This window comes from Motacilla alba, chromosome 1A (genome assembly GCF_015832195.1).
Source record: "Motacilla alba alba isolate MOTALB_02 chromosome 1A, Motacilla_alba_V1.0_pri, whole genome shotgun sequence".
Lineage (NCBI taxonomy): Eukaryota > Metazoa > Chordata > Aves > Passeriformes > Motacillidae > Motacilla > Motacilla alba.
In genome coordinates, this window is record NC_052031.1 from 24344706 (window position 1) to 24365851 (window position 21146).

Below are 21146 nucleotides of genomic sequence, written 5' to 3' on the forward strand. Positions count from 1 at the left end.
TACTTCCTGCAAGATTATTTCTCTAGCATTTCTTTGTTTTCACACTCCCTGTAGACAGTGCAAGTAATAATTTCATTTGTGCCACGGATCTTCTGCCTCAGCATTATTAATTTTTTTATATTTACTGTGGGATTTGATTCTGGTTTTACTTGTATGTTTGGAAATGAGGAGTAATTCCACTCTGATGCAAAAGCTGTCTGAGATCAGAAACCCACATGCCACCTAGAAAGTTTGAGTAACACAGCTCTCTCCTGGATAATAATTACCTACTGTTGCTTTAGTGAGCAATAATGATGGCCAGATGTGGTCCTGAGTCAGAATAAGTAGAGTAAGTAGAAAACTGCTGAGGTAAGGTGGGTGCTGAGTGAGCTGAAAGGCAGATGTCTGCTTTGTCAAGACTTATGTGTCTCTCCATTGTTTGGCAGCAGAACACGAGAAAAATTCATTGCTTGCTTAGATGTGTCAACCACCTACCAAAGCCAGGTGGGATGAATCCAGGACATAGATCTGCACATAATGCACTGCATGATCAGCTTCTCTTTCTCTGGAACTTGCAATTGTGCTTAAAGAAGTCTAAGCAGATCTTTCAGAAGGGGCTGAGATGGTCCCATTGCAGAACAGTCATCAGCAGACTTGACGTGAACTTAATCTGGGATGAAGGAGTCTTAGAATTTGGTCTGAACCCAGGAAAAGAGGCTCAGATCTGAATATTATACCTCTTCAGGGAGTGTGCTTAGTATTCTATAACTACTAGTATACATTTGGAACATCTCTTTTTGTGGACTATAAAATTTTTCTAATTTGCAAGGCTACATAGGATAAGAAAATTATATTTTGTTCAGTTCTAGTGTTTAGACTTATTTAAGGGCCTTCAGAAACTGAGACATAAAAACCACATGACCGGATATTCATTTTAACAATATAAAAATTACTTTCTGCCTGAAATGATTTCTGTGCAATTCCAGAGAAAAGCAGCAGAGTCACTTCTCCACACTAATAACCAATAGGCAACCATGCCTTCAGTGGAAGAATTTGATTAAAAAGACTGGAAATGGAACATTATTAGTAACTCTGGCTGATAAAGCTGTGCCCTTTGCAGAAAATGGTAGTTTAATGGATACTACTTTTTCACAGAGAAATCCAGCTTTCATCAAGAAGATGATAAAATGCCAAGCAGCAGCACTGGGAAGCAAGGAAAAACAGGTCCCTAACTGGACAGCAGGAGAAGGAAAACTGCAGTTTTTGCAGCATCGGTGACTAAGAGGTTAGTCCCCAAACTCCATGGCTCCTAGGGCTCCTAAGAGTCTGCAAAGACATCTACCACTAGGGGTGGTGTGGTACTTTCCTAAAAAACTCCCTGACCAGCTTTTTTCCTTGTCTTCTCCTTTTCTCAGTAACTCCTTCATGAGGGTGTCCATGTGGCCAGCCCCTTACCTCTGTAGCCAAGTGTTTGCTAAATCTGCTTCAGCTTGAGATAACCTTACCCAGACCCACAGCCACACTCATACCTCACCCCTACACAGTATACCTGTGTCTCTCCTGTGCAGTTTAACTGGAAGACCAGACTCTCCCTGCAATCCCTTATGCCTGGCTGTTTGCCCCAGTCAGGTCTTCCATGGCCAGCTGGGTAGGTGGCCATGTACCTGGTGGAGGGGAGCTGGCTGGTGAGAACGACACCCTGCCTGCCCTCCACTGGTACAGGCACAGTGCAGCCCCTTGGTACTGCCAGGACTCACGGTAGAGAGGCAGTAAGGGCAGAACAGGAATGTGGATGCAGCCTATCCCCTTATTACTGGGGTTTAAGCATATCTTAAAGGATGCCAGTGCAGTGCCAGTGCACTCTGCCCATCATTCTGTCCTCCTCATTTATTGTTCTGAGATGTCAGAGCCCCACAGAGGAGCTTGCATACAAATGGGAACAGATTTTGTGCCCAGGCACAGTGCTGTATGCCATCTTATATAGCATTTCCAGAGGAATAAATGACTGGATAAATCTAATGGATTCTGGTATCTGACTTTTAGGGAAAATATTCAGTCACGTTCTAATCACAATACAAAAACATCTCCATGCTGTGAGACTATCTAAGTAATTTACAACAACCCATTTTAATCAGAGATATGTGGTGCTATTTTTAAACCTGACAAAATTTTATGCCAAACAGTGTGGGATATTACAGTTACAGGGCCTCAAAAGAGTTATTTGTCACTGTTTATTTTATTAAATATTCTTAGACAAAGCCTTAAGATGACAGATCAATAAGTGCCTTTGCGGTTTCCTGATAGAAGGCAGCAATTATTTTCTTCCATTACAATATAAGCATAACCTAATTTTACTCATCTGTCATGTGTGTAATGGTAATAAAGAAGCATCACCATGTGCTTATTTTACCCTCCCTTTATTTTTTGTTTTGGTGATCTTCTGTTTTCCTTTCATGTTTTCTAACTGTTTATGCCTTTCACTTAACAGGAGTTGTAACCAGTTTGTCTTGCTTTATGACACTTTCTAGGGGCATGGTGGCAAAAGCCTGCCTGTGACTTCTCTTTTCCTGTAAGGTCTAAGTATTTTAGGCCTTCACATGAACTTACCTGTAGAAAAAACAAAGACATAAGATCTTTACAGAGCTGAGTTTGAATTTCATCATTAGAGGTGTTTTATCATTTAAGTCCATCATGATTTAAGTCAGGTAATTTGGCTTACAAATGTAAGCTCATGTAAGAGATGCAGAAAGGACAAAAAAAGCCTGTAAGATCCTGATTTATCTAATGACAACTGAAATGTATAGTTGAGATTGTCAAGGCTAAAATCAACTCATCCTCCTCACTTGAAAAATCCCATTTAATACATGGTAAAGACGCACACTACTGAACTATGTCTGCAAATGAAGTAAGCCACATTTGTCTTCTCATCTAAGCACACCTCTGCTTTGAGGATACCACACTGGGGCTGATAATGACTAACTGACCAAAAAAAATAAACTTTGCTTAAAGACTACATCCAGTTTTCTCTTTGTTGTGGGAGATTCCTGAACAGTGATTCAAAACCCCCCACAGCAGCTACCTCTCAGATATCTTTGTCCTGACTCAAGCAATAAAACCTCCTTACTATAACTCCCAATTTTTCTTTTAATTCAAAGCCAGTTCTGTTTCCATCTTGCTGTCATTTAAGTGCCAGCCAGCTCTTCCCTGAAGGAAATTATTAGGCAGTACTAACTGGTCACAGCTCTGCTGAAGTACGTCTGACATCAATCAGATGCTCCATCGGATTCACTTTTCCTAACCCTGACTTCAGCGAGCCCAGGTTTTGGCTTAATATGTATTACACTTAAACACAACTGGAAATGTTTTATTTTGATTTTATGAAGTTTTCCATGAGCACTGGAGTAAGTGAAGCACAGTTTTTTCTGTTTTTATATCTTGTGGTTGGTTGACTTTGCTCTTCAACTAAGCTCTGATGGAGACTATTCCCATGGGTGGGCAATACCTTCCCTGTGACTCCTTCTGATGTTTAGAAAGGTACTCCTAAAATTTCATCAGTTTCCATAGCCTGAGCCTATATGGGACCTGTCTCAGGATTCACACCTGAACTCACATCTTTAAGATTTCTTCTTGCTGAGGCTGTAAGGATAACTAACAGAAAGACAGACCTAAAATAGCACGACCACATAAACTTCATTCCTTTAGAAAACAAATTTCCTTTAGAAACAAAAACAGAACAAATTTTGCCTATTACATCAAGATGAGTGGAAGTTTTTCTTATTTTTGCTTTAAATATGAGAAGAAAAAGTTGAGGAAGTGTTTTGGATGTATCATTCAGGTTTATTTTGATCTAATTCTACCTTTAGAAGCCTCAGATGAAAGAGTCCTGAGGGACAGCCACTTAAAAAGATGGACTACCCAAAGTTAAACAAAATTATGTACAATTGTCTTATGGGACTTTTTTTTGATAACATGAAATAGCTTTCATCAATCAGACTCTAACTGTAAATTACCAGAGAGCATTTCCTTGCAAAGAGTGCTAGAGGCTCATTTTTCTTTTTAATGTTGAAGTTAGTGGTATACCATATTCACTGCTGGACTGTTTTCACTCTCCTATGACTTAATTTTGCAGTGGTCAGTGACTTTCACTTACATGAGTGATCTGTGGTTTTATTCTCTTGACATCAAAGAGAAAGATCATCTTGGCTATAAAAAACAAGTCTTGAACTTCGCAACAATAAACTGTGACAAACTCTCAGATTTTATAAAAGCTTTCTTTTAAGTTGAGGGTGACTTACAAAAAGGGGAGAAATGTTTTATGCCCCCATGTACACTTTTACAATGTAAAAAGAAAGGCCTAAGAAGAGTTGAGGGGTTAGAGAATCTTTTTTTAATAATTATTATTTAATCTTATTTAATCTCCAGCAAAATCAGGAATCAGATCTGACATTTTTGGGCCAAGCATAAGAAATAACATGCCTTCCTTCTTCTGCCTGCTCCTTCCCTTCCATCACATTCCAACCCTTCAGGTCTACTTTACACACCAGAGAAAAACAGGTGTACAAAAGATGGTTGGCGAATTCTTGCCAATCTCTTTGGCTAGTTGAAACCTGAAAAACCTCAAAGGACACTTTTTACTGGAGCCTTAATGAGCCCTCTGGAATAAGGCAAAGGAAATGGTACAGCAAAGCTTGACAGTCTTGATATTTCAGTGTTAAGCAAACAATCAGGACAAAAATTTCTGACTGCCTTTATGCCATTTAAAAGAATCACAAGAAATCATAGAAACATTTTTCCCTTTATCAATTTAATGTAGCAGAAATCAGAGCTCTGATGACATTTCTTAAAAATAGGCAACTATAATAAACATGTTGGCAGTACAAGACATTCATTCTGATATGCAAAGCAGCAGCAGACTCTGGAAAAGCTTTTGAAACACGAAAGTACTTCCCAGCATGTGAAAAGCTGCAAATTATTCTGTCAATATTTTAATGGTATACTTTGCTTTGAAGAGATCACCTTATGAAATGTGTGTATAGGCAAGAGCAGAATGAGATAAGTTAAAGGCCACGAGCTTTAAAGACAGTCATTCACAAATCATATACCCCAGGAATATAGAATAAAATACTTTCAGAGAAGGACAATGGTTCTTGTTAAAAATGAACTGAAAAATGAAAAAAAAAAAAAAGGATATTACTACCTGAAATGAAAAATTAGGACAGCAACAAAGTGAAGAGAGAGAAGCTACTGTGCTGAATGTTTGCTAACTTGCTTTTAGTTCCTGAAAATTGCATGTCCCCCTCCCACAAAAAAGGAAATGAAATGCTATATCTGTTGGGGCGTCTGTAGCAGCATCCACTGGCAATGCCTACATCTGTGTTGAACACCTGGGGCCTGCTATAATCAGTCATCTCCCAAATGCCAAGGCTGCTGTGGGTATGCTCAGACTGCTTCAGACCCCCTCTGAGTACATTCCTGCTACTGGGGAGAAGCCACAGGGTCTCTGTAATGGGTTCCTCTCCCCAGACTGCCCTGTCTCACCTCTGGCAGTGGGGAGCAGCCCTTCCCTTTGACAAAACAGACCCCCACCTCCAACCAAGGCATTGTGTCAACATCCTAACCTGATGCCCTGTGCTGAGCAGCTGTGCTGAAGAGGACACTGGTGATGCTTGGGGTGAAGAAGGTCTGTGGCTCCCACTCTCACTTTGAGCTTCCCAACAATGGGATATGACAGATACCATCCACCTCTAAATGCAGGCTGAACTGTTGATCTGTCCTGACACTGACCTCATACTGGCTGAGCAGAGCCCCACCACAGAGGCTCTGGCCCTCTGGCAGAAGACAGTGGGCCACCTCTGAGCTCCAAATTTCTCATATTGGAGAACAGAAAGTTCCCCAGGTAGGATATTTAGGGGCCTGCTTCAAAAGCAGGTGATTGAAAGTGCTAATGTTTCATGTTCCAAAGTAACTGTTCTATGTATCTGATTCCCAGATTCTGTATTTCTTTTACAAGACCTAAAACCAGCACAGACACTGTCCAGAAGAGAAAGGGAAAATTTCTGTGCTTCCTCTGCTCACAGTATTTCATATGGTTGGAGAGCTGCAGCCTCCTGAAGTCATGGTGTACAGAAATGCAACCCTCCCACCTGAGACCACCTGAATCCTCATTCAGATACAGATTTCACTGACACTTTCTTGCAGAAAATTGATGTCAGTTGAACTGTTTCTGTACCAAGCATGAGTAACCACATTACAATCTGGCTCTTCATGCCATATTCCAAACCAGCTCTTTCATTTTTTTCTGAGAAGGGCAGTGATTCAGCATTAACATACTTTTAAGTATGTGATGTTTTTCAGGGACTCTTCAGTGCACATGAATGTTTATGAATCCTTTTTTTTAAACATTGAAAAGAAATAACTGCCTAAATGTTCCCTTTATCTGCATCATAGTTTCTCAAGCAAAAAAACTACATTTTTTAGCACCATAAAGACCTCAGTGATTTTTATACTCAATTTACAGGAACTAATCCTTTTAGGGATAATCAACAGCATTGCTAAGCAATCTGCAGTGATCAGGGACTTACGTTTTGTAACTGAAACTGAAGCGACAGATACCTGGCAATGGAATAGGCAAAGAGAGAACAAAAGCCCCAAAACGTAACAAGTAAATTATCACTTACCCTGTTCAAGCAGTATTTGCTCTCTTTCCCGTAAAAGTGTTGGAGGCATTTCATGTTGTGCTTGTCAACAATCTTGTTGAAGAACTCGTTGATGGTTCGCACAGAGACAGCACAGACAGCAGATCGGTTGGTTGGTTCAGAAGAGTCTGGTTTGCTTTGAGCAAAAACACCATAGAGGATATCATCATTGAGCCCAAGGCCCATCTCGTGTGCTAGAGCTGCACCAGGCTTGCTTACATAGGCAGCTTGCAAAATGTTGAATACCTCCTTTCGGATGGACCTCTTCCTTCGCTTTTCAGTAAAAATGCACTCAAGAGGCATTTCCATGTAGGAACGCATCTCTGAGTCTAAAGTGCAGAAGCGGATAATTCTAGTGTGAAAAGATTGTGAGTCAAGAGTTTCTCTCTGTACAGTCAAAAAATAGACAAAGTGATCATTTTCAAAGGCATGGACATACCTAATAGGATACGAGTCACGGAACTGAGGGAGGATATCTATATAGGATTGATCTGTGAGAAACTCAAAACCGTCCTGCGTTTCTTTTAATCTTCTAACCGATATTGAATGCAGCACATGGGGAGGTTGAAATGTAGATGTCACAGTATTTCCAACGAAAAAGTTGACAAACCTGTCCTTTTCAGTCACCAAAACTTTGGTTCCTAAAGTGCTAACAACACAATCAGGACAGTTATCTGCTTCTCCATCCGCCTGGGGTGAGTACATGCAGTGCACCTCGCTTTCAATGTCAGCAGGGTTGTCAGGGTGAATGATGTGACGGTGGCAGATGCCTCCGGACACACTACCACAGCTAATGAGCTGATCATCATAATAAGTTTCTAAAAGCAGTGCCATGTTGATGTTATCCTTCCATATGCTGTTAGATAAATTGGCTTTATCTCGGCAGTCTTCACATGGTGCACAGTCAGGGTTCTCCAAAACAGGCCCAGTCTTGTACACGGAAATGTTCTGGAGAGTTTCATTTAGTACGTAAATCTTATTGACTGCTCCAATATAAACATGATGCTTGTATAAAACTACATTCTGAATTGGTGTGTCTGCAATGAAGTTAGGAAGATCATATTTTACACCAAGATTCATTTCTGATTTTTTAGCTGCTTCTTTGCATTGTCCATGGCTCCTCTGCAGCAAGGCAAACAGGAATACAATAAACCCAGAAGGATATGCAGTAAAAGGCTTCATTGTCAGAGATCTAATCTGTCAAAATATATTTAATGGAAAAACGGGTTATATTTCATATACTAAACCATCAGTTTATCAGACAACAGAAATCCATTTCTAGGCTGCATGTAGTAGCTGAACTATTTCAGCTGAAGAAGTGCTGCAATCTTGCTTAGTGTCATAATAGTTGTACTAGAAATGGCTACAATCACTGTAGGTGCCCATTTCACAGAAGGATTTTCTTATGATGAATTTCTCAAGCCCCCTCGGCCTGTTGTAGAGCTGCAAAAGAGAGAGGACTTCTTCCACAATGCCATTAAACCAGCTGACTGGTACAGTTTAGAACAGGATGGTGTACACATAGCTAAAAGCAAACTGCCCAGGAACCTTAGGACACAATGGCACACAAAGCAGTTGGAACACTTCAATGTGTGGCTATAAGATATTTGTCAAGTTCTCAAGGGGCTTAACAGATTCCTAGCACAGCTGATCAAAAGTAAGAAATAGAAAAGACATGAAATAATGTGAAGATTTGAGCTGAATGGACTTATATTATATTGATCTTTTTGCTTAAACAAGGAAGAGACACTTCTCCACCAGACCAAATGAAGAAACCCCTCTCTCTCCCTCCCTCCAGCTCCCCAAATCACTGTCTTTCATAAAGGCCCAGTTTGGAAAAAAAAAAAAAGTCTTTTTTCAGCCAGCCCTACTTCTTGGAATAGTCATTCTCCCTAGTGTTGACAAGGCTTTGTAATGTATTATTAGAATATTTTATGCATCATGTGGTGTTTGGCATGTGCAAGCTTTATTTTAGGCCCTGTACCACAGCAGTAAGTCACTCTGGTGAGCCTTACAAGATACAGGCGTACGGCTGTATTGTAAACAAAGGGCTATCAAGTGACCTACAGCCATTAACTGATGAAATCAAACCACCTAGCACTTCTCTCTTTTTCTTTTACATCGCCACACAGTTGTTTGATGTGGCTTGAAAAACCAAAGGCAGATGACTTGTGTGATATTTCACCCTTTGAAAGATCAATGAAATGAACTGTGGTTATGAGCGTTTCAGGGCAGTATCCGCACTATGCCCTGTCACACCAGATATCTTCTGTCAACATCATGACACAGTTGCTAAGCCAAATTTAGCTTCTTCATGGAGAAAACAATTATGCATTCTAACAGCAATATGATCACATACTTTGGGAAAATTCCCCAAACTTTGACTATAGTTAGGCAATTGTTGCTAATGAAGAAACGCTTGTGACCACTGAGAGAATTTAAAATAGATGATCTTGGAAATTACAAACTGAATAATAAGAATCCGTACCAGTTTTTTATTTAATTAGGAAATGAAAATACTACTATAGACCAGAGCTGTTTCAGCTGTGTATAAATGTAGTGTTTTCACTAGATTGGTTGAAACAATCCATCAATAATTCTTGTGGTGTTTTATTTCAGTGTCCACTGAATTCTTTCTGTGGTTTACCTCTTTAATTACACAAAATAATAGGTTTTGGAAACTAATTGTTCTTCCTCCTTGTTATCTGATAAGAATCATGATTGAGAGTTGGGGATAAAATCAGAAACACAGGCTATTTGCAAGTATTAGCTGGTAAAAACAAGTCACACTTCTAGTATTGAGACATAAAGATCATCCTTCAAATCAGTAACATTTTTCTGATATTAATTAGTGATAACAGAATCCTGGAAACAAATCTAGCCTGGATTTGAAAGAAAAAGAAGAGCAAGGATATTGCTATAATTTGAAAACAATCCCAGTACACAAACTGCTGACTTCCATATTGTATAGGGCAGGAAACTGTCTTCTCATCCTCTGTAACATCTTGCTATCGTGAATTTTTTCCTGCTCTGTGCTGGGATGAAACCAAGAGCTTTCCAAGTTTGTGTAAAACACCCAGAATTCACACATGATCCATGTTCACATCATGCCTGGCCAGTGTCAAGTGCAGGTCCCAGCACTGGGAGAAGTGGGGGCCTGGTCTGACTGTCTGCCTCTTTTCAACCAGCACTTCCACCCAAGAAACTGCTGAAACCAATGCTTTCCTGCAGATTCACTTCTGATGAGTCAACGTGTTCCGACAAATACTAGATTAAGCAGAAAATTCCAAAAGTGCTTTATTTCTGACACCAGCCAAAAGTAGATATATTATTTACTGTAATAAGTTTAAACCCACTTAACAGAGGCAGCCCTGCAGTGGAGAGACAAACCAACGGGTGGGACAAGAGTTGCATGAGGATGAGGCACCACCAACACAGGCAAAAAAGATGGAAGGAAGGTTTCTTGACATGCACCTTATTTGTTGCAGTACACTATGTACTATATTCTTGTTTTAATGTTCCCAAATAGATTTCCCACCCAAGAGGTCCCTCAGTTTTCAGTTTACAATCCTCCCTTATTCTTCCAATGTCTGAAAAAGAAAGAGGATCCTTAGATGTCCAACAATCAGTATGAGGGTGCGTTGCAGGGGTATTTAGAGCCATAAATACTATCTGACATATTCTTTCACTCCAACCATATTTTGGCCAGTATCCTCAGACAGTCTGCTCTGTCTACACTCAGTAAAACACCACTGATTTCAATCTATGTTCTGGAGACCAAAAATTCCACCTTAGACTCCTTTAGCAAGTGAGGCTGGAATGGAAAATTTAACAGCAAGAACAAAGGTGGGATTCAGTGTGATGTAAAGGATGCCACGAATAATAGGTACTTTATTTTAGCACTACAGGAAGGAAAATATGAGCAATAAATGAAAACCAAGTCATCTTTTTTCTTCTATTTGAGTTTCATCATAGTGCTTTCCTTTGCATACTTATTATATAAGCATCCTCCCAGACGGAAATCTGCTGACTCCAACCCATGGGAAGCTCTGGCTCAGATTTATGGGCAGCTCTGTAGAGAAGATGGTTCCCCACAGCCCATGTCTTCAGCATACTGTGAATCTTCTCTCAAGGTGCCTGACACCAGAAGGAACATGCCCTACAGCGAGACATTTATAGCTTAGGGAGAACATAGGAATCATGTGAAGAGCACTATGGACTTCACAGTCCTTACATCATACAAACTCTGCTGCTTCTTTCTCAGAGTCTCATGACATTTGGTGCCAGTTTTCATCTGCATCTGACCAAGGTTCTTTCTCTATTCCTACACTGCAAGCTCCAGCACAGAGCTGCTCTTTTGTAACCTTCAGACCAGGTCACTGCAAATACACTTCACCTGAATACATCCTGAAGAAGCAAAGAAATTTTTGTGAATTAAAAATTCAGTGTTTCTTCAAAGGTCCAACAGCTCTCCATAGCATACACTCAAATGTAATTTGTTGAACTTACAGAATTTTGATGAATTAGAACCAAAATACTTGTGCTATAGCTGGAGGTCAAAGAACTAGCTGCTCTCTATCAGTTCCAGAACGAAAACAAGAAAACCTTTTGTTTCTCTGCTTGGTTTGAATGATGGATGCTGTTCAATCTTTTGTGACCTTCCTGTGACATGTGTGAGTGTCCTTCATGCATCTACAGATGACTTGTAAGTTTTGGCCTGTGATAGCCATCAGTGAGCAATAGCTGCCATGGATTATTCCTTTTGTAAGAGATATTTTCAAAGCCAGCGTCATGATGTGTTCATTTTTCCATCCCTCATCAGATAGTGGGCAGTAAAACTGATGAGAAAATAGATTTTGGTTAACCATTGCAAATGGTTGGTAATGATGTGTCACATTAGTGTGAGTGCTATGGCTGGTGCTTTGTTTTTGTACCATTAAGTTTCCCAATGGCAATCTTCTTCCTACAAGTTTCATTGCCTCTAATTATGACTTGGGTGATAATTTGTAAATATTGAACATCACGTCTCTCCTTGGCACTTTTTGCAACTGTACTGACAAGTCAAGCCTGGCCTTATTGTGGAATATGTTCAAGCTGGCATATGCAAGGAAGCCAGAAAACACAGCCATGCTTGTTTGCCTTTCCCTCATTTCAGAAACTTGGGTCCCATTTATCTCTAATCACAAGCACTCCATGGATCTGCTCAAGCTCAGACAACATGCTGACATGAAAGCATTTTGTTCGTTGTTTGGTGCATCTCATTTTTCCTTGCTTCATTACAGAAAAGGAAATGGCAGGGTCCTCTATCCCACTGAGAGAGTGTTTGTACAAGAACATATTTAGTCCTAAAATAGGTCATTTCAGGTTAGGTGACAGCAGAGCCATGTTAATTCATGTTTCAAAAAATCTATTGTCAGCAAATGGTAGCCTTTTCCCTTCTTTAAAGCTGATAGCTGATGGTTTTATACTTTTTCCAGTGTGAGAGTACATCTTGTTACTTTGGTCTCTGACAGAGTTGAGGAGGCAAATTTATATAGAATAACCCTAGTGACTACTCCTCCTGAGATTTCAGTTTTGCTATTTTGGACTAAAATCTGTGCCAATGCAGGACCTGATTCCCTGTGGTTCAGAGGCTGTGCCATGGAGAGGACATCATCATTTAAGACAACAGGGAAAATGAGAGGGGGTGATAAGAGCTCCATTCAGCCAACTTTAATCAGTTGTTGCAAATCCACCACAGCACTGGCATCAGCTTCAACAGATAAAGCTCACAATGGATGTGTCTTCATCAGACTTTTCAATTAACCAATTACATCTGTACACAAGGTTGAGTATATCTAAAACACTTAGTGAGGGTAACCTGTTTTCTAAGTTCAGAAGTCAAAAAAAAAAAAAAAAGGTTTTAAATCTGAACTTAGTTACCTTAAGACAACAGAGAGAACAAGGAAATCGAGTAAGTCAGCAGCAAACACACAAATTATCCCTGAGCTGAATTCAAATGGCTAATCTGAGTTGAAATGCATGTTCCCTTGTCTTCAGCACTATTTCAGCTCTAGGTTAGGTCACTCATCCTGACTAGGGTGGCAACATTACTTTTCCTATAGCATGGTATGCACTCTAGCACAATTCAGTTTTCCAGAGTATAGAGTCAAAGAACTTATTATCACTTAAGGTTATAAATTCATTCACAGCAGAGCTGGGAGGTTTCTATTTGCTATTTTTATTCTCAGAGGTGTATGTGCATGCAGATGGCTGATGGGGAAGAACTGTTGGGCAGGGTACAGTCTAGGCAATTGCTGGAGGATCTACCATTAACTAAATCCTCTACATACACAGTGCAGTCATGTGTGTCAGAAGAAATTGCTTTCATTAGCAGGTTCAACAGATCTGTAAGCCTTTCCTTACAATATTCAAACACATAAAAAGAATTAAATTATCCCTGCATAAAACACACTCTTTAATATACATAGTCCATTACTGGGTCTAATATACCATTATAAATCACAGCAGCTATCAAAAGAAACATTTTTGTTGTCTAGCACATTTCTTTTTAACAGGCTTTAAACCACAAGAACACTAATCTAGCCTTTGCAGTGGAGAAAATGCTATTCTTACACTCATTTGGCATTTTTGGGGAGTGTCCTGCAGTGCAGTAGAGTATTTTATTTGAATTGCTTCAGAACTTAACATCCTAAAGCCAACTCATGTCATGGGTCTCTAGCACAACTGGATTTATTTAATCATTTTTTGTTGTGATGGGCTACAATGGCACTATTGGTTCTTTTGTAATGAACCTCAGCAAACACTCACTGATATACTCCAAATGAGTGGAACCGATCAAGAGCTATATATTGCTCAAAAAAGATTAATTTAATAGGTGGAATACAGCATTTCTTGCAATTGAGATAAATTTCTCATGTGAGAAAGCAGTACTCATTTTAAGGGCTGAGGAATCAATTCCACAAACAACATGGACTAGAAGTCCAGAATATACACAGAATATCTGAAAAACAGAAAAATAGACCAAATAAGATATAACCTTCACTGTTTCTTCATGCTTATATTTGCAGATCTATTTGGTCTTTAAATAGAAGAGGACAGCTTTCCACATCTGGATGATAAGGATGGAAGGATTTTAAAAAAACAACTATTGTATTGTTTAGCAATAACAGGAAAATAGAAGGCAAACTTTGAACAACACAATTGTTCCATCCTGTTATCTGAGATGCAAGTCAGCAATTGTGGAATTTCAGTAAGAAAATAACTGTGATGCTATTGTGGCTCTTTACCACTACAATTGAAGTAAAATAAACCCAGTTCTAGCATAGACTTAAGCTTGGTATCTGCAGCAAATAATTCAGCCTGATGACTGACATATGAACATCTTACTCAGTCCAAAGGTTCAGCACAAGTAGAAGAAGAGCTATGTGTGTGTGAGAAGAGTAACATGCTATGCTTGATACAGTACGTCATAACTAATAACACAAGGCAATATTGGTCTTCTGGGTCAGGTTAGTGCATATGGAGGTATTTGGGGGTCACTTCAAATTTTTCATGTTTGAACAGACTAATTAATCTCTTATCTATTTTCACCACACATGCAAAGCAAAGGCCTTTATCAACTTCTAGTGAGTTGAGATAAATGCAGTCACACCCTGGTGGACTGAGGAAATCCCACAAGCTCACGGTAAAGATCCCCGTCTTTGTTTCTGGTGTCACAGAAACACCTCACAGAGGGAGAAAGCAACTTACTTGCATTTCTGAGTTGATCCTGTTGATCAACTTTTTTGCATGAGTATGAGCATTCGGTGGTTGTCTGTACTGAATGGGAACAGTGTGATTTCCTTGGAATGTAGTTCCTCCTTTTGTAAAGAGCCAAGTTGGCAAACCTGGCTGCAAGCACAGTTTTAGCTCAATTCCCTCAACTAGTCTCAGCACTTAGACTTGCTACTTTATGTTTTATGGTTATAACAGCTATCCACCTGAATTCTTGTATTGAAATGCAGAGCATATTTTGGAAGCCTTTCCTGTCTTGTAAAGCTAACAGCCTTCCATACTGTGATAATTAAAGGAATGACATGGGTCATAAAAATGAAAAAGATTAAAAGGCAGATAGCCATGAGTAACCAAGATAGCATACAGATTTGATCTAAATGTTCTGACAGCAATTATGAATGATTTTGATGCAGGACATTTCCTGCAGTTTAATTGTCATTTGCTGCTAATGGTTCTTAGGAGTTCCTGAGATAATAACTCTTCACAGCCAAATATTAATCTCTTAAAAAAAAAAAAAAAGAAGTTCTATATGTCAATAGATACAGATAGTAAAGTATATTATATACGACAACTGTACTAAAATAGTGATGATAAAGTATGTTTTATTAGAATGGTACCAATGGATCTACATGCTCACCAAATTACCAAGTTTCCTTTTAATTTCATAATAAATATAATAATAGCAACTAAAACCCAAGAAGTCCCTGAATTCTTCCAAGGTGTGGTACAAATACCTAGGATACTAAGCAAAAGAAATTGTGCTGGGTCTGTTCCTTCCTCTGAAAGAGCTGGCGGGATGGTGTCAGGCAGCAGCTTTCTGCTTGGTGGGCACACATAAAGCATGCCACTGTGTGCCATGACTTCACCCTTCTCAGTTAATGTGTCTCCAAGAGCCACAAGGCAAATTAGCAACCAAACTTACGGTCAAGGATTTCCAAAAGGTTGCTGATGCCTTGCTTGATACACAGCTTTTCAAGCTGAGATGTCATGGTCAAACTGTGTATGGTCCCACCAAGATCAGCACATCTGCATGACTGAGCTGGGCTTACAGATTTGGAGAACTGGCCCAAAGGCTGGAATGAGACCCTCAGCTCTCCTTTACTCAGCGTGCTGGGGGTGGCTTCTCCAGGGAAAGGAAAAAGCAAGAAAAAGCTCTGCTGGTGGACCTGTGTCAGCACTGTACAGAGGACTTAAAGTTGCCTCCAAGTCATCTCCTTGCATCTAGGAACTTTTGTGGGGGGAATTGGTCTGGCCTGGCACAGTCCATTGGGCCGATACTGTGCTTTGTCTGCATGTATACTTAGTGCTGAAAAGCAGACTGCACTCCTTCCATGCTCAAGCTGGCTCCACAACCTATAGCCATGATTGTGTAATGCTGTGTTTGAGATAATCAGCCCTGCCAAACACAAACCACCTCTATGCAAAGCTTTGGTGGTCTTTGCCCCAAGTGAAAATGTGGTGTAAACACTCAAAACAGCTACAAACAAAACTGGATTGGCTGTGTTTGTAAATTTGCTAGTGAAAGCAATGGGGTCTTTATTTATGCCCCAGCTTCATACATAATCTGATACCAAAGTTAATAACCTGATGGTCTACTTAGCTTCATAGCTGCTTTTTGATAATCAAACAGGAGCAATGTCAAGGATAGTGTTCATTTCCCATCTGTGTTTGGTTAGGAGGTTATGACCTCTTCTTTTTAATGCTGACCTCGCTTTTGTCACTGTAAGTTTATGTTATTGCAGTGCACTTTAACTGATGCCCTACTTTCACTCAGTTTAGAAAGGGAGTTAATGACGACTCATTGGCATGACCGCTGCCTTGCTGCGAACCTGTGATTCATGATCTCCTTCCAAGGACTTTACGGAATTGGCGTTCATAAATCCCGAAATGGCCTGGGACCAGCCTGTCTGACATCCTGGCTCTCACCAGAGGCAACAGTGTCACAGCTGCAATCAGGAGAGTGGCTGATCTGTAGCAGCTTCAGCTCCCTTTTTTTTGGCAGATGTCCCTCAGCAAGGGTCCGTCAGCCACAGTTTTTATTTTGAAATATTGTGTTGACCTTCAGAAGATGCTGAAAAGCTCAATAGTTTGAAGAAGGAGTTCAAGGATGGCTGAGCAGTCTGAGTTTTTCCATGCTAATGGGATCTTTTTTTGTGTGCTTGTTTCTGAAAGGATTTTTCAGCTGGTTCATTTACTTTCTTTCAGCCTGTCCTCTCCCCTCATTTGAAGAGACCTGGGAAGCTTAAATGTGTAACTGTTGCTCTTCAGAGGTTCTCATTTATACTGGGACAAGAACAAGGCTTTGGACTTGTTCAGACCCTGGAATGATTCCTTTGGAAATCTGGAGCCAGATAAGGAGTCTGTGAGATAAGCAAAGAGGCTGTTTCCAAACTTCAAGAGGGTATTTACCTTTCTCACAGGGGTGAAATGAGGATAATGAATCCATTCTTACAAAACACCTCCAAAACACAAAAGGCTTAACACTGGTGTTTACTGCAGGCATAGCACAGAAAGGCTGATCTGTAGGATGGTGTCTGTCATAAAGTGGCTGATTTAAAACCATGGTCCTCATCCCTGCATGAACAGGCTGGCCAAAGGTCTAAAATGGCTCTGCTGCTTTTGCCCCCCCTGCCCTCTCTCTGCGCTCCTGCCTGCACTCTCCTGCCCTTTTGCCATGAGATCCAGCAATCCACCACCCCATGGCCATTCCTCACTCTCCTCCTCCTCTTCCTGTCCTGATGGGAAGATGCAGAGAGTGGAATGTGAGTCCTCCTAGGCAAAGCTGTCCTGATGCTTTGGAGCCAAGCCATTGGGAGGAGGAGAGGGGATGGCGTGTGGTGCTGGAGGCTGCCTGTCAGCAGCCGGACCCGTGCCTGGCTCCATCCTGTCTGGGCACTGCAAAGGAGCTTGGCTGGGAGCTGTAACCCAGCCAGGACTGAGAGACTCTTACTGCTCTGTCTTGTCTTCCAGAACTCCAGCTCAGGTGAGATCCAGGGAATATTCAGCACAAAACGCTGACACTGGTTAATCTAAGCACCTGAGAATTTTGTGGCCAGTGAGTGTCAGCTTTTTAGATCCCTTTGTTGGACTTGTGCCCTGACCTCACTCTAAAACTCATTTGAGATGCCAAAGCAGCCTCTCTGGATTTTCCCCATAATATTAAGCTTGGTCTGTTTATCCAAAAGAAAAATAAAATGGCAGTTGCAAAATTGGAAACTGGTCAGTAAATGTACGTGTTTAATTTAGGACTTCATAGTGAAACAATTACTCCTGAGTGTGATGTTTTACTAAACAGTTGCTATTTAATTCAATATTTTGGGCACTGAACAAAGGTCACTGTCATTTAGGAGGAACATTTTCTTTTACATCCCTGCTCCTACTAAAAATGTTCAAATTATATTGTATTATTTATTAGCACCATGTATGTTGTGTTCAGACAAAAAATATGGACTACTTATGATTAATAATTACTCACTTAAGCATTTTAAATTTGAACAAGATACAGGTGTTTGGGGTAAGGATGGACAGATCTCAACTCTTGCACACCTTGCTTTCACACAAAAGCATGGTTTTGGACCTAAGCTAGGTCGGGATAAGCTACATTCCTTCACTGTAAAGCCATCATCTTTTCCAAGAGTTGACTCCACAGTCTCTAAGCAATCATTACTCTCATTGATTCCAGTGAGAACTGAGCTGACTAAGGACTAGAGAACAGGGTGCATAAGACAGGCTGAAAGACAGAAGATCAGTGGCAATGACAGAATCTCAATACTACCTCATTTAAAATGAGCAATAGATGATAGAGGGTAAATACTGAGATATAGAAGACGTAACAGGAATAATAGGTGCAGAACAGTAAATCTTTAAAATCTTATATATTGTTAATGAAGATAGTAATTACTCTTTACAGAAAGGCTGAATTAACCAACGCTGCATTTCTAAGTAACTAGCTAATGGACACAGGCATTATCTTTCCATAAGTCTTTGAAATCCCTATAAACCATGAGTAGTCAAATATTTGACTGATGGGCTTTTACCCCTGTTAATAGCATGTGATGGTGGTCTCAGTAAATAACATAACTTTAGATTTCCCTCTTGCAGCTGGGAAAGAGGTACTTTCTTATTTTTAAGCCACCTCTTATTGCTCCTTGCTGCTTCCTGAAAGGCTTTTTATACTGTGAAAACAATTCACTGGTTGTTACCTTATTTTTGTGCCCTGCAGGGGATTTTGGGTGCACAGACTCTGCTCAGATAAGCAGGGACCTCTCCCACTGCAGTCAGAGGAATTTTTAAGCCATTCCTACTTATCTACAGACAAAGGTTGGCTCAGCTTGTGTTTCACCTACAAGAGAATTGTGGCATTATTTGCATAAAAGAGTTCTTTCAAAGTATGTTATATGAAAACTTCTCAATTCGAAAACAAACAAACAAAAATGCAACTTGGCCATCTTCAGGAAGCAGCAAAGTTGTCTCTAAGCTCTACCCCAGCTGATTTTATCAGGGCAGCTTACATCTGAAGAAAAACAAATACATATATTTGTAAACGTGTTTTCAGAAGGAAGGAAAGAAAACTCCACAGAACTGGAAAACAGGCCTTCTAACTGAAAACGACCACACAAAATGTTCTTCCTTTTTTTTTTTTTTAGCTCTGTATGAAAATCACAGGCTTCAGTTCTGCCACTAGAATGTCATTAATTATTTTTGTGATTTCATGTACACTTGTGTAGACTTTGCTTACCTTCTGTCTGGCTCTCACCTCTCTCAACTTCTATTAGCATATTCTGCATTCATAACACTTCCTCTCATGTAGCCTTCCATAGTCACCCAGGAAAAAAAAGGGCGACTGTTGTTGGTTAGGTCTTTTTGAATACAACCAGGTGGACAGAATCATCCCTTTCTCACAAATGGACATGCCTTGCAATCCCTCTCTTTTGTATACATTAGGTCAGGATAAAAAGGACAAAATCAAATGTAATCTGATAGAAATAATAACTGAATTCTATGGGATTTGATGGAAAATAAAATGTAATGAGATTTTAACATGCAGTTCTGAAGCACAAACAGAATAAATATTAAATTTCATAGGATAATTCAGAAACTTATGGTAAGGTTCCCATGCTAGATTCAATAGGATTTTCCCTTTGTGGAAATTTATGGTGGAGAGCTGACAAGGTCTTGAAAATGTCACAGGAGAGGACATTCCCAGAAAAGGAGCTATTTAATCCTCTGAGAAGGGAAAAGGACACAGTGAAATGCTGCCACCATGTCATGTACTCTGGTAATTTGTTAGTAAGGCCAGTGTTTGCAATACCAGGCAAAACAGACACTTGGGAATTTCAGATTCTGACTGCAATAGGCTGAATATACCCTAAATACTAGGAAATGAAGAAATCAAAGTAAAGCATAAAAACACAGTGCACATCTGGGGCCCCTGTTTTCAACTCTTGCATATTTTCCACTGAAGGTGATAGAATTTACACCCTGACTTTAACTAAAGGCACCTACATCCTGGCTGGGGAAACACCCCCATCTGAAAGTGCTGCAAACACACACAGTGATAAAAACTTATTATCATGCAGTACTCCATCCCTCAGCTTGTGTAGGAAAGCAAAAGCAAAGTCTTCAAAGTTTTCCTTCATCAAAGTTTTCTTTTCCTTCATCAGAAGAGTTAAACAACAGTTAAGATAGTTTTCAATCATCTGCTGCAAGCTAAACTGCATCTTCAAACATGAACAACATTTTCCACTCATCTAAATGGATGGTAAATACATATTTAGGGTGAAATTTGGATTATTTTCTCTGATGCAGAAGTGCTTTATCACACAGTTAGCTCCACATGCTTACTGGAGCCTATTACTGTTTGCATTCTACCTACTCTTTAAAAGATTATTAATATTGCAATTTTATATATATATATATATATATATATATATATATATTTTTTTTTTTTTTTTTTTTTTTACTTCAGCTTTGGGCATTTGTAAGAATGATATCAAACACTGAGTATTAACAAGGAACATTTTCTCTCAGGAAAAATATTGGCCTCTAATCCAAAGAGTAAAAGCAATAAACCTAAAGAATTTAAGGAAAGGTTTTACAAGACAGTAATATATAACATGTAAAATTAGTACTCCCTCTCTAGAAATAGACAAGAAAACTGAATATAATTAAAGTAACCTATTTAACATTTTCAGTGACATCAGGAGAGGGCAATGAATCAACTTTTACCATTAACTCAACTACCAACACCTCTCATTGTTTTCAGCAAAGCTGCCCCACTCTTTATCCTGCTTTCTCAGACCTAACAGAATCTGACCTATTTGGATGAGAAGACATATGAAAGCATATATAATAATACCCATATAATAACACCCACAACAGATATCAGGATATATAATAGCAATAGATAAAAAGCTATATAATTCCCATAACAGAAATCCTAATACAATTTTGAATGTAGAACAGTCTCAAAGACAGAGAGCAATCCAAGTCTAAGTTACTCCAGCATGTATCTAAGACAAATGAAGCTTGTGAAGTTATTTCAGTTTTTTCTTTTCTAGTCATGCTTTGGGACAATCCACAGATTTGGGACTTTTCTCTGGGCCTGCTTGGAATGTTTGGCTTACTTGGAAACTCGCTACTTTTATTCTCACATGATCATCCATGGTGCGGGTGTGTAAGGGGGGAGAAGCAAAC

The 21146-nt window shown here is 39.7% G+C and overlaps 1 protein-coding gene across 7 annotated transcripts in view; it reads right to left on the reverse strand.

Moving 5' to 3' along the window:
- The window catches only part of MET (MET proto-oncogene, receptor tyrosine kinase), a 160760-nt gene that overhangs the window by 62432 nt on the left and 77182 nt on the right, over nt 1-21146 (reverse strand). For 5 of the 7 annotated variants that reach the window (XM_038154514.1, XM_038154513.1, XM_038154517.1 and 2 more), the window contains one exon: nt 6657-7871. In XM_038154514.1, the coding sequence (XP_038010442.1) occupies nt 6657-7856 (1200 nt within the window). In that variant the 5' untranslated portion in view covers nt 7857-7871. The remainder of the gene's footprint in view (nt 1-6656; nt 7872-21146) is intronic. The other 2 variants (XM_038154520.1, XM_038154518.1) reach the window with 1 other exon arrangement.